Source organism: Boleophthalmus pectinirostris, unplaced genomic scaffold (genome assembly GCF_026225935.1).
Source record: "Boleophthalmus pectinirostris isolate CB_2022bp ecotype Guang Dong unplaced genomic scaffold, ASM2622593v1 HiC_scaffold_20, whole genome shotgun sequence".
Taxonomy (NCBI): Eukaryota; Metazoa; Chordata; class Actinopteri; order Gobiiformes; family Gobiidae; genus Boleophthalmus; species Boleophthalmus pectinirostris.
In genome coordinates this window covers 26,347,760-26,362,608 of record NW_026571153.1, presented here as the reverse complement: position 1 = coordinate 26,362,608, position 14,849 = coordinate 26,347,760, and the positions used below count along the sequence as shown (strand labels likewise).

Sequence of the window (14,849 nt, the reverse complement as noted above, 5' to 3'; positions counted from 1 at the left end):
GACTTTGGACTTGACTCGGACTTGAGGCCAAATGCTTGAGACTTACTTGAGACTTGCAAAACAACGACTTGGTCCCAGCTCTGGTTAGTACTACAACTACTATTACTACTATTTTTAACTAACCTTACATTTAGCATAGATGCAAACATCAATCAATGAACAATACAATAACCTGTTACAGTTACACACTCTCTTCCACCTTTTGATGTCATCTGGTAATACAGTGTTTTGAGTGTGTTTTGAGCTTTGGAGATATAGAGTGACTAATAATAATAAAGGGTTACTCAAACATGTGTGAATGAAACAAAACAAAAGAAGGTATTAACGTTATAACATGGCTTAAAGCTCACAAGAGTCCATTTTGACACTTTTACACTTTTTATTAAATTGAAGTTTACATGATCACATTAAAGATTTCACTAATAATCTTGCTTTCTTTATTTCAGCAATTTTGGTGAAGTTTACAATCTTCCCGGTTGGACACAGGCAGCACAATTAAATCTATAGATCCTTTAAAATCCTACGTCATCAGAATGTTCAAAATTGTGGGATGGAGGCGACTGAAGGCGAAGTGAAACAGACAGAATATATTTTCAGTGATTAACTGCAGAACAGATCTAAATGCTAATGGATTTAAGACTTAAAATAAACAAATTTTGAGTTACAATTTACTAACCTCAAAACTGTACTGAAGTCTCACAAAAAGTATAATTTATGATGAAACGTAATGTATATGTAGATGAAGTAAAAAAACTGTAGTGGATTCAATATTTCTGTAAAACCTCAAAATCTGGACTTTACCTTAGCCAAAAATGCTTAGTGTCTAACATAATCTCTTCTTACATTAACAGAGAATGCCTAACACAATTGTAAATGTGTTTAAACCAGGCTCTGATATCACTCACATCTATCAGAGTGGTTTTCATTTGCCAAATTTCCTTTGTATTTTCATATTTGATCATATTCTGTGATTAATCCTGGTCTCCCCATTGGAATCACTTTATGTCCCAAGTCACTTTTGCCTCCAGTTGCATCTATTCTGGTATTTAGAATGTTTTTGTTTACGTATTGTTAAAGGGTCTGTATGGTTACACTTGAATTTTGTCAAATGAGGTTTTAAATGGTTTGAAAATTGTGTTTCTTCTGCGTAAATTGTCTCTGTTGGATGGAATTTTGTGTATAGAGGCTTTGCACCGTCACGTGACCCCTATATCAACGGTTCCTAAGGCGCCATGACACCGGGCACACTATGCCATTGACTTCAGCAGCATCGGAGAAACATGGGCAGGTTTTGTTGTGTATTTGGTTGTTCTAGACGCTCTGAATGGGATAAAACGATTTGTTTCTTCAGTGTTCCTCTGGAAATGACTCATCAGGAGCTCAAACAAGGGAATTATCGAAAAAAAAGATGGGAATTATGGCTAGAGAACATAAACCGTGAAGAGATTTCCTCTGGTACCATCAAGACACACTCACGTCACTTTCACCAAGGTATTTGCTATTTAAATTGTTTCATAGTTTATTTAATGAGAGAAGCACATTTACTGAACTCAAATATAAAAAGAAAACATTTGCAGTGTGAGTGGCAGTAGAAACTGTATCTTCCAGCACATATAAACATGTCACTCGTCGTAGGACCCATGTTTTCTTTATCGTCTTGCTTATCCACAACTATGTCTTTTAGAATTAATCACTTTTTGCAAGTGGATCTTTCTAACATTCGTGAGGATCTTTTCATGGTCGATTCTTTCGAGGTTCGGCTCACAGACTCTTCGACTCGTGCGCCATGTTGATCATAGGAGCCCAGTGTGGGTTCGTTGAATCGTAAACTAGTGCAGGTTTTTCTGGATAAAAGTTTCTACTGCCACTCACACTGCAAATGTTTTCTTTTTACATTTTAGTTCAGTAAATGTGTTTCTTTCATTAAATAAGCTATGAAACAATTTAAATAGCAAATACCTTGATGAAACTTCGGGTGTCTTGATGGTAACATAGGAAATCTCTTCGTGGTTTATTTTTGATAGCCATAGCCTTTTTTTCGATAATTCTCTTGTTTGAGCTCCCTCATGAGTAATTTCCAGAGGAACAGTGAAGAAACGAATCGTTTTATCCCGTTCAGAGCGTCTAGAACAACCAAATACACAACAAAACCTGCTCATGTTTCTCCGATGCTGCTGAAGTCAATGGCATAGTGTGCCCGATGTCATGGCAGCGTAGGAACCGTTGTTATAGGGGTCACGTGACGGTGCAAAGCCTCTATAGGGATTTGTTTTAGAACTCAGTGAAACTTTATCTATTTATATCTATATCTCTTTCTTCTATCCAAACTAACATGGCAAAAACTATCTATCCAAGTTAAGATGACTTGAATTAAGAAAGTTGTGTCATGATTTGAATAAATTTCACTTGACATGTAACATTATCTACCAGTGGAACAAGACTTTTTGAACGTAAAATATCAAACTATATCTTGATACACTTAAAATAAGAAACAATCAAATGTTGCTTGAATTAAGAAAAATGCTTATTCCAATGGTAGATCATTTTACTTCAAGTTGAATCTACACAAATAAAGTAAAATGTTCTTAAGTCATTACTTGCCGAGATATGATTTTTTGCAGTGATGTAATAATTAGAAAAAACATGAAAACCTGTCATGTGAATTCAGTCTTTATTAAGAACACGCAACATCCGGTGCATAGTATTAAAAAGAAAATAGTAAGAAAAAAAGTTAAATACAGTGCATGTTATAATGTTTACAGACAAGAGCGCCAGTGTCTCCACAGTTTAGAAGTGAATCTGACAGAGCTCCTCACAGGACACACTAGAGCTTCAATGATTTGATTACTCAGATTCATGGCTCTACACATAAATGAATAAATAAAACATCTGACTGTGACAGCACAGGGTCTCACACCACAATTTACAAACATTTCACTTTTGCTACAGAACCTCAGCACTTTCAGTAATATTCTCAAAGGTGGGGGTGCCCATTATTTAGGACACACAATAGTACTTTTTAACAGATAAGGTTTCAATGTTTAAGCTTCAACTCAATGTGTAACTTCATTAACCAATATTCAGACCACCACTTGATACAGCCTTCACTATCATCTGAGAGGTCACTGGGGACATAACTTCCAAGATATTTGACCTCATCTGTGAGTTGGAGGGCACTCCCGCACAAAGAGAAGACAGGAAAGGATAGCTTTTTATCCTCTTTTGTTTAAACGATCATAATGTGACTTTTCAGAACATTGTACTTAATGTCATATTTAAAGGGACAGTTTGGAATTTTGGAAATAGGACCTCATTTCCTAGTGAGCCAGAGTACTGTAGATGTGTGGAGACACTTTTTGAAATATGCCATTCAGTCCTTGTATTTGCAGAGTTCGCTGGTGCTAGGCTAGTGCATGTCAATGGCCACTGTTATCCTGCCACTAAAAACAGTCTTACTCACTCCACAAAACACCCAAAGCAAATCTATTATTACACCAGACTGTTGATGTAAATGTCTGTGTTGATAGAATAATTTTAGAAGAAAAAACAACCTTGCATTTGAAGGATTTATGCCTGAGCAGCAGCAGTGAGTTGAACTTTCTTTTGTAAATATTTGAATTTTTTGAAATGTCTGCAGGAAAAATGAATGGAAAATTTACAAAACGGACTCTTAAGTGGACAGGACTGTTGAGCTCCATAAATCAGTGGGAGGAAAAGTGGACAGGGTGAAAAAGTTTAAACTAAAACATGCTTTTCACACATGGTTTGAAATCAGGTATAGTCCGTTAGCGCACACAGATGAAGTTGAGTGTTTCCTTGGAATTCCTCTTGACCCACTTGTTGTCTCCGTCTCTCTCCATGGCTCCAGCCACTCCACACTGACTCTCTCCTGGAACCTTCCAGTTCTCATTGGTGTCAGAGACGTAGTGACCGTTCACCCAGATCCAAGCCTCCAGAAAGCAGGTGTAGTGCAGCCCCACCCACACGGCGTCGCTGTCGGCCACCTTGGCTCTCTGCTGGGCCATGTTCTTCAGGTGAGTGTGGTCGATGAACCAGGCCAGGTCACGGTGATTTCGTCTGCAGTAGTACAGAGCCTCCTCCCAGGTTTTGTTCTCTTTCACCAGGATGAAAGGGTCTGGACAGACAACAGGCCGTGTTTCCCAGATAAAATAAACAATCACATGTAATAGAAAGACTGTAATTAAAGGGGCATTGTGGAACTTTTCTGGTGGGTCATTGGCTTGGAGATGTTATTGCTTCGTCTGGAATGTTCCACGTCTGTGTTGGATAAATCTATATCCAAGTGTTTTTATTGCTGTAAAATACTGAGTTTAGTGGCATCACCTGCTTTGTCTCCATGGAGATAAGTTTAATGCCATACTGTGGAACATTCCAGGCAAAACAATATCTTTAGGGACAAGAAGGTTCAAGACCCTCCACCAGAAAACCTCCATAGTGCACCTTTAAAATGGATGGCATAGATCACTGCCTACATCCTGTAATTCAACCTTTTTGTTTCACCTTTTCTTCACAAACTGCTGCTTGACTCACACAAAATAAAGTCATATTTAGAAAAAACATAAAACTGTCACATGCACTTTAAGTAAACTTACTGTCGTAGCAGATGAAGGGTCTGGTCTGGTTACAATAATCTCGGATAAATGTTCTCTGAGGTCCCACTTTCACACAGTTCTTGTTGTCATCGGTGAAGCTTTTATTCAAAAGTGGATCATTGATGCTCCACTTTCTGAATGAGGATTTGCTTCCATCAGACCAGACCCAGGTGTCTCTGGACAGACCGATCCACCACTGGTTGTTTCCACATGTGCAGCTTTTAGTCCCTATTTCCATTTGATTTAACTGGTCCGGTCCACTGATCAGGTCTGTGTGCTGATCTCTGCAGAAGTGCTGAGCCGCAGTCCAGTTTTTACAATCATTGTATGTTATGAATGGACCTGTATTTTTAATCAAAACAATTCAAAGATTAAAGATCAAAAGTACAGCAAATTGCTTTATTTTAGAGTTTAAAATGAAATAAAATGTGTGTGTCTTTATCATTTCTGCTGTGTTGTTTGGATTTGGTTCTGTCCTTTGATAAACAAATGAAACATCTAAATAAAGTTATGAAATTAATCTTACAAACTGTAGACATATTCAAGACTCCCCAGACACTCAGACATTAAAGGCTTTTCTTCATGCAATGTTGTTTCTTGTTTACGTTATTGGTCCCAGGCAGAGAAGACCTTAAAAAGATAAACTGAGATGCTGCATACAATTCTTCACAATGCTTCTCTTATTCCTTCTTTCAGTTAAGATCAGAGCAGATGACTAGAACATCTCACTCATGTGTAAGTTCTGATCGGACCATCCCCTTTAAAGGTTTTATAATGGCACAGTCGACTTTCTTTACACAGCAGCAAAAAACTAGAACATGCTTCAACTGCAGATTTTAAAACTTTGTCATGAAACTGTGGCTTCTGAGCAGACAGTCAACATCAGACTTCTTTAAATGTTGGAACATTCTGACTGATTGTGCTGTACATGTGGATGTGTTGTGTACATGTGTTGTGTACATGTACATGTGTTGTGTACTTGAAGAGTTGTATTTCACTCATGACATTTGTCTTGATGGTAATGTTGATGATGATTGTATTTTAGAGGATAATAATTGTGATGAATTGGACAATTGTACATTTTAGAGGATTTTGATGACAGTGAATTTGAGTATTTTTTAAAAACATTATGATGAATTTGAAACTTTGTCTTTATGAGACTGAGTCTTCATTTATTTTGATGGTTTCAAATGTTTAATGATTGTAGTTATTTAAAGGTGCACTGTGTAACTTTTCTGGTGGAGGCTCCAACGGGACCAAACCAGACCAAGTTATGCCACCTGAATAATTGAAAATAATAATTGAATAAATGTAAGGTAGAACTGTTTAACGTCACACTGTGGGACATTCCAGGCAGAGCAATGACATCTCCACAGAAACAAGCAGGTGATGGAGCCCCAACCAAAAAATGACATAGTGCACCTTTAAAGAGTCACTGTTGTTGATGTTATTAGAGGTGATTTAAAGTAAACAGGCTCTTTAATGTCTTCTGTACGTGTCCAAGGACTACAGATGAAAGGAGCTTGTGTCTAAATCTGGCACAGAGCATCTTTTCTCTCTGATGTCATTGTTTTCTGTCCACTCTCCTTGTTTCAAATCAATAAATAACATTTTTAGTCATGAACTCTGTAACTATATTTCTTACTGTTATAGCAGATAAATCTGCTCTTCGTCTCATCATAACACTTCTTTGAATCTTTGTCACAAACACACAGTTCTCTGCTCCACCAGTATCCTTTTCATCTTTTTATACTCCATTAATTAACCATTTAAAACTGAATATTATCTTTTTGGAAAAAAAAGATAATATTCAGTTAAGCCGAGTCTGGTCTGGTTAGTACTGGAAACACCAGGTGCCACAGTGAGGCGCTAGTGACAAAAACTCATTGTGTCCTTAGGCAAGACACTTCATCCACTTTGCTGCGTATGAAAATATGAAAGATGTATGTGCATGTGTTGGTGTTGGTGTGAGGGGCCCATGGTGCAGACTGGCAGCCTCACTTCTGTCAGTTTATCTACTTACACAGATAGTTTATGTAAGTTCTGCCCATATATTTTGTACTTATTATTTTGTATTCAGTCAATATATATTTTTAATGACCTTATTTTTAATGACTGCCCTTATTTCTACAGCCCAGAGCCCACTTCTTACCACTGGTGGTGTTGTAGCAGATAAAACAGCGTGGAACCTCACAGCCAGCATCGGACCACTTCTTTGAACTGTCAACATACACACAGTTCTCTAGTCCACCATAGTCATGTTGTTCATCGTCCTTCCAGGCTTCTTGTTCCTTGTTAAACTCTACTCCAGGCAGAGACCAGTGCCATTCTCTCTTGTCCTTCTCCCCAGGTGCTCTGTTGTTGAGTCCGATCCAGGCTTCAGCTCCATCTCCAGTTTTTAAGAGTGTCTTCATGTCAGTCATGCTCTCCACTGTGGCCAGGTCTGAGTAGTTTTCTCTGCAGAAGCACTGAGCGTCTTCCCACGATTTAGACTCATTTATGAAGTGGTACACGTAGTATTGAGACACCGACAAACTACACAGACCTAAAAACAAAAAAAACAAAAAAAAGATAACAGATTGAATTCCTTTGAGTATAATTCATCAAAACAGACGTCTAACCTACTGTTAGGTGTCATATTGTTTAGATCTGGTTTAGTCCTGGTTTTAGTCCTGGTTTAGTCCTGATATTAGACCTGGTTTAGTCCTGGTGTTAGTCCTGGTTTAGTCCTGAATTTAGACCTGGTTTAGTCCTGGATTTAGTCCTGGTTTAGTCCTGAATTTAGACCTGGTTTAGTCCTGGATTTAGTCCTGGTTTAGTCCTGAATTTTTAGTCCTGGTTTAGTCCTGAATTTTAGACCTGGTTTAAGTCCTGGATTTTAGTCCTGGTTTAGTCCTGATCCTGGTTTAGTCCTGGTTTTAGTCCTGGAGTCCTGGTTTAGTCCTGATTTTAGTCCTGGTTTTAGTCCTGGTTTTAGTCCTGGTTTAGTCCTGAGACCTGGTTTTAGTCCTGGTTTTTAGTCCTGGTTTAGTCCTGGTTTTAGTCCTCCTGGTTTAGTCCTGGTTTAGTCCTGACCTGGTTCCTGAGTCCTGGTTTAGTCCTGATTTTAGAGTCCTGACCTGGTTCAGTCCTGGTTTAGTCCTAGTTTAGTCCTGGACCTGGTTTAGTCCTGGTTTTAGAGGCTCACAGGAGGGAGCCTGCGAGTCCTACCTGCAGCCTGTACGAGAGAAAACAGTCCACACGCGGCGCACGGGAGGACAGCGGTGTTCGCGCAGTAACTATGGAAGGAGACGTGACGATGATGAAGGTGTGTGTTTGTGTTTGTGTGTGTTTGTGTTTGTGTGTGTTTGTGTTTGTGTTTGTGTTTGTGTTTGTGTGTGTGTTTGTGTGTGTGTTTGTGTTTGTGTTTGTGTTTGTGTGTGTGCGTGTCCTCTTGTGTGGCAGGTCACTACAGGACAGTAGTGCAGACATCATGAGCCTATGGCAGGTTGTTTTCACCAGCGCCAGTAGCTCCGGTTTGACATTTAACTTTATATATATATATATATATATATATATATATATATATATATATATATATATATATATATATATATATATATATATATATATACATATAATATATATATATATATATATATATATATATATATATATACATACATATATACAATTACTCATAATTTGTACTCTGATTACGTAACGCTGGTACATGTAATCTGTTACTCCCAACACTGTATAGGCTATACTGGCTGATATTATTGAGTTTGTGGCATTGTACACCTCTAAAATGCTATAAAATACTCGAAATTGCACCGTTTGTGTAGTTTTTTTGGCATTAAGTTTTTTAAAAATCATCGTCTTGCTCGTGTGCTCTACAGTTTTCCATCAGAGGTTTTGACAGCTGCACGGCTCTTTGTTATGATGACAGTGATGTTTGTGATGACGTTTAGTTGCTTTAGATGAATATTGTGATATAGCAGACACAAACACAATATGTTTCTTTGAGCTAGTCCCAAACCTGGACAAATGAAGAGTGCTGATGAACCAGGAAGGGCATCCAGTGTAAAGCAAATGAAACAGGCAACTCTGAGCAATGAATGAATGAACTTTGAATATGGAAAGAGAACGCACTTTAAGAGTATAATGATTTTCATATTCAGCTTCTGCAGAACATAAGCTGTTTACCGTAATTTCCGGACTATAAGCCACTACTTTTGTTTCACACTCTGGGCCCTGCTTTTGTCCCAACTGCTGGTGGCTTTGGTTTGTCCGGTTTGTGTCTGCATCTCTGACAGATGTAGCTAAAAAGATTGAAGGACATTAAAGCTCCAAAAATACGTTCCTGTGTCTGTTTCTACTCTCTAATTGGAGTAATGTTCTGGAAGAAGTGTCCCAGTACACAAGTGCAGTCCTCCTAGAAATCTCCAATAAATACAGTAGATAATAATAAATAATAATAAAGAACAATAAAGAGCAATGAAGTCAAAGTGACTTAAATTAAGAACATTTGACTTTATTTGACTAGATTCAATTTGACAAAAATGATCTGATGTGTTTTTCTGATTTCAAGCATTATTAGATTTTCTTATTTTAAATGCAAAGAGTTGTGTTTTTCTTATCTTAAAGCGGCACTGTGTCACTTTTTGGTTGGGGTCCGTCACCTGCTTGTTTCTATGGAAATGTCATTGCTCGACTTAAAATGTTCCACTGTGTGACATGAAACAGCTCTACCTCACATTTGTTCAAATACACGTGGTTTTATAGCTCAAAAAGAAAAGAAAAAACAGGCATTCTGACTGTGAGTGGCGTCGCCTCTCCACAGATCTGAAAAAATGAATACACACCCAGATAATTTGTATCTATGTTTTTTGGCTTTTTTTTTATGTAGAGCTGGTTGTCACCTCTGTTGAAGTGAAAAGTCAGTTATTACACTCGAGGCTTATATAATGGATCCTTTAGTACCTTAAGAAATACTTCGCTGAGTACAAATAGTTTTCACTTCAGAAGTGTTTACAAAAAAAGTATTAGCTACTGGTTGAATTAATCATGAACTCAGGGTGGAATTCAGATTTTTCTTAATCATTATCACATGACAAAATAATGTGAATATTCCATAATGATTACTCTGGAATTAGGCCAGTCTTAAGAAATACTTAATAAAGCATAATTAGTCTTAACTAATTAGAAAAGCTCTCAAAAAGACTGAACTTACAGATATATGCCTGAATTATCACTGGATTGTAGCATCATTCTCTCATAACACTAATGATGAAAAAATGCTCAAATGTGTATTTAAATATGTGTTTACAAATACACACACAAATGGTTGGTTCATGAGTAACTAAGTATGAAATAATTATCAATAACTATTTACAGCACAGGCTAATTAAGTGCAAGTTAAGTGTTAATTAAAGTAGTAATTAGGTAGTTATTAAGCCTTAATGACTCTGAGTGAATGACTAATTAAGTATTTGTTCATTATGAATTAAGTCTTTGTTCATGCTTTATTAAGGCTAAATAAGGTGTAGTTATTAAGTGTTACTGTTGTTATCTATTAAAATATAACTTTGTTCTAAATAATAGGTGACCAGTAAGTTTCTTCATTTCACACGTGTCACTGAAATAAACAAATCTGAGAGTAGCAGGGACCAGACTGTTCTCCCTCTTTATTAAAAACACAGGTATCAGTCTGCACCTGCCACAAAACCAAGTGAAACTATTTTACCAATATAAAACAACTTTTTGTAGGCTTATATTGGTAAATAAATGTAGTTAATAAGATTAAGTGAGATTCAGGAGCAGGACCAGGCCTCAGCCGCCCTCTCCTCTCACCAGCGAACCACAACTCACCTCGACCACGCCTCGAATTTCCCAGAAGCCTGTATGTAGCAGCCTTTCCCATCATCCCAGTGTCTCGGCTAACTCGACCCCACCCTCCCATCCCCTATTTTGTCTTTCAGTCATAAGACCCGTACAAGGGGGGTCCCGTTCGGGCTGGGCCAATTGTAGATTGAGACGGAGCCTCCACCCATAGTCTCAACCCAGCCATCTCTGCCTCGCTTTGTACATTATCAATAAACTTCTTCGCACTGTGCCGTTGTTGATGTGGTCCTAGCTAGTGAATTGTACTTTAAAGCCCTTTACCATTCTGAGGGCCCATGCACTTTTCTCTTATTCATTAATAATAGTTTGTCCACCTTCTGATAAAAGGGAATTACTGTTATGTAAAACATTAAAGGAAATCTGTAACCCACTTATTTTCAGTCAAATCAACCATTCTGAGGAGAATCTGGACCAGTTTGTACTCCAAACCCACAAATACAAAAATAACCCCAAAATACACACACATTTTGATATGAATTCCGTCTGGACTCTTTTTGCCTAATCACAAGTCTCTAAATCTCATGTGTTAGAGAGATCTGCTTCAGCTTTGACAAATGCTCAGTCTACTGTCTCTCAGGCCACTCCCAGGGCACCGACTAGACCTTTTCTTAATTTACTCCAAAAGATTCAGGCAGAAACCTGACTTTCCTCTGTGTAATCAGACTCTTAAAATGAGAGTGGAACAGACAGCAGAGGTCAAACAAAGCCTCAGCATCACAGACTTCACACTTTTGTTTATGCTCCAAAGAAAAATAGAAAAAGAAAATCAAATTAAGATAATACATTCTTAATTTAAATCATCTTAACTTGCATAGTATTTTACGCAGGAGCAAGTTAACTCCACAACACCATAAAAGATACTCAGGATTATCTGATTGTAAGTATGTCACCTTTTTAAATTGATACAAAGCAAATCATTAAGTATATTAAGTAACACCAAAGACAGTGTCAAAAGCATTACAAAAAAATTAAATAAAATGAGTTGGATAATAATAGGAAATACTCACTGAGCAAACCAATCAGTATCAGAATCATCTTGGGTCCAGTTTGCTGCTGTGGAGTACAGTCAGACTACAGAAAAAAGAACAAAATAATGATAATTAGTGAAAATTCAATCAATCGGACATATTTCAGAAACTATCTGGGTGACGGAAGGATTACACAGACCATTATTTAAAGCAAATCTATTTAGCAAAATCGACTTTTCAGGGCTTTCCATTCACCATTTACTCACCCAAAGTTGTATTTGGAGAGATTGGTGCACGTTTGAGCAATCTTTAAATGCTTATTTTCAAGACGCCATTTCACTACTCTCTACTTACTTTGTTCTCCAATATAATTTTCTTTATCTGTGGTAGGCTACGTGTAGGATTGGGCAGTGTTGCGTAGTTATTTTGGTATACATGAAAAAAAAAAAAATCTGCTACAGTGTCTATCAGAGGATTAACACGGCTCTTTGTTGTGTCGGCTCCTACTGGGCAGCTTCTTTCTTGCATTAAGTTCTTTTTAGATCAATATTGCGATTTAAAATGTACAAATTAAAACATAATAATCCACGAGCGTCATAGATTGTAACTATATAGCTGACACAAGCACAGTAGGTCTTCTTTAAACTTTAAAAACACGTCTCACCTCCTGCAGTAGTTGATTGCTTGTTGTTGAGTTGCTCCCCTCTTGCGCTCTGCTGCTCTGCGCTCTTCTACAGTAGATATTCTAAGTTAGTTTGAATTTAAATATGAAAATGTGTTTAACCCAGAAGTGAACTGAAGCATAATGCCAAATGTGTTTCTGTCTTCACTCTTATCTGGTTTATTGTTGTTCTTAATTTGCCTTTGGTGTCATTCCATCCAAACCTTGGACATTGATTGATAGCCATGCAAATATTTCCTACTGGACTATGTGCCCACCTTTGTAACTAACATCTAATAAACAATTATTTTTCCAGTTATGGCTTGGTGGGGAAATACCTGTGGTAAACATACTCATTTCATCTCGAAAAATTTGAATATGATGAAAAAAATTAATATATATATATTTCTGCTAATTTTAGAAGTGAAACCGACATATTATATAGCTTTAATTTTTTATGTTTTTTTATTTGGATGATTATGGCTTGCACATAATGAAAACCCAAAATTCAGTGTCTCTAAAAATTTGAATATTGTGAAAAAGTTCAATATGGCGTCATACCTCAATCAGCTTAAAACACCTTCAAATGTTTCCTGAGTCTGTAAATGCTCTCTCTGTCTGGATCAGTGGGCTACACAGACATGAGGAAGGCTGCTGACTGGACATCCACAAAAGGCCATAGCTACAGGAGCTGCTTGTTCACAGAGCGCTGTATCCAAGCATATTCATAGAAACGGAGATGGAAGAAAACATGTTGTAGGGGCCTCTTCTCAGACACAGATGTGAGTGAGTCTGGCGTCCTTCTTCATGAGGCTTCCTTCCCAGCAGACCACAGCTTTGAAGATGACACTGTAGATGACTGTCTGGTAGAACCAACCAGAATCAGCACTAGCTCCTGGTAAATGTTAAAGAACTTCAGCCTTCTAAGAAAGTACAGTCTGCTCTGTCCCTTTCTGTAGAAAAGGTCTGTATTCTCAGACCAGTCCAGTCTGTATTCGAGCTGTAGAGAGGCTGTAGAGTTATAATTAGTCTTGGTTAAATCCTGGTTTAGACCTGGTTTAGTCCTGGTTTAGTCCTGGTTTTTGTTCTAATTTAGTTCTGGTTTGTCCTGGTTTCAGTTCTGGGTTCGAGGCACGGTCCACACGGCGCACGGTAGGAGATGCGATCTGCGCAACATATGGGAGGGGGGAGGTTAGTGCTTTCGCGGCCTGGTACCAGTTCATCACATCTTTGTTAAACAAGCAAACAATATGGCCTGTACCAGAAAATGACTGTTAGCGAAGCTTTTACTCTCGCTATTTCCTGTTCCTGAAGAAAGGCCCATGTGTTTTAAACCAACACTTTTGGATATTCAAGTTCAGAATGCTGACCTAAATGTGCTCTGTCGCTCAATACGTATTTTAGATACGTATTTTAATATTCCTGTGCACCCAGCACACAGGAAATTTCTCTGTTTTGCTCACAGGAGGAAGGTGTACACGTACCAGGTCATTCCCTTCGGCTGTTGCTGGCACTGAGAATGTTCAGCAAATATAAAGGCAGCCCTGGCTCCGCTACGAGCTGTGAGAGGTTTCAGTATAAACTATGCCAAGAGCCGGCTAAAACCCAAACAACACACAGAATATCTGGGGTTGGGCATAAACTCCATTTCACATGGTGTGAACTCTCTCTCTCTCGCCCGGTGCCTCACACTGTTTCATCAGAGCGTGACTGTCACATTCATGACATGCCTTCACCTTGCTGGTCTCATTCATTTCTGTCCTCCATTTGGGTTTACTAATGAGAGATTTCCAGCGTTGGCTCACAGTGCTACATTTGTGTCCCAGACGCAAAGTGAAGGTGGATTCATGCTGCGTTATGGCGTTCTGCGCAGGGTCTCGCTGGGTATAGTGTCATCAAGAGTGACCATGAGAATGGACGCCTCCTTGTCAGGGTGGGGGTCACCCTGTCCGACAGGACAGTGAACTGTATTTGGGCCCCATATTTGGCCCAAATGCACATCAATGTGCTGGAACTCTGGGCTGTGTTTCTTGCCCTGAAACACTTCCTACGTTTTCTCCAGGGTCAACACGTACTGGTGAAAACAGACAATGCGACTGTGGTCATGTACATGAGTCGCCAGGGGGACACCCACTCACTACGGCTGTACAGTTTGGTGCAGATGATAATTATGTGGAGCAGCACCAGGCTCCCATCTCTCTGAGCGACACATGTTCCAGGTGTCCTCAACAGAGGGGCCCACCTGTGGCCTCTCTGTGCTGCTCCACCACCTGTGGGTTCTACAACAAACAGACACTGTAAATAGTGTGTTAGTTTCAGAGTAGTTTCAGTGTATTTAGCTCCCCCTTCTGTCGGTTATAAGGCAGTGTCCACCAGCATCTGTCCAGAACATAAGAAGCAGCTTGGATGAGCTGTGAAAGGTTTTCATAGCTGTTTTTATTTGCATATTTGTATTTGCTCAAACTATGAACGTTTAAAAAATAAAGCTTCACCCTTCTGACAGTATTAAACCATAATAAAAAATACTTTTACTTTTCAGTCCAGTTCAAAAACGTAGTGGAGTAGAAAGAACAGATAACTGCTCTTGAATGTAATGCTTGGTCTTTCAAAAATATATATTGTTATATTCTGAAGAAAATGGCAGGGATTTTTATCATTAAATGTTCAGATTTTTATTGATAAGTGTGTGTGTGTGTGTGTGTGTGTGTGTGTACATATCTT

The 14,849-nt window shown here is 38.4% G+C and overlaps 1 protein-coding gene across 1 annotated transcript; it reads right to left on the bottom strand.

The window, feature by feature from the left end:
- Nucleotides 1–3,525: 3,525 nt before the first annotated feature.
- LOC129409700 (macrophage mannose receptor 1-like) lies at nucleotides 3,526–12,148 on the bottom strand. Its single transcript, XM_055156204.1, has 5 exons — nucleotides 12,132–12,148; nucleotides 11,507–11,570; nucleotides 6,766–7,158; nucleotides 4,614–4,955; nucleotides 3,526–4,135 (listed from the first exon to the last, which is right to left on the bottom strand). Exons 2-5 carry the CDS (start codon nucleotides 11,532–11,534, stop codon nucleotides 3,786–3,788), a joined length of 1,113 nt encoding a protein of 370 aa, XP_055012179.1. The 5' UTR covers nucleotides 11,535–11,570; nucleotides 12,132–12,148; the 3' UTR covers nucleotides 3,526–3,785.
- Between the last annotated feature and the right edge of the window lie 2,701 nt (nucleotides 12,149–14,849).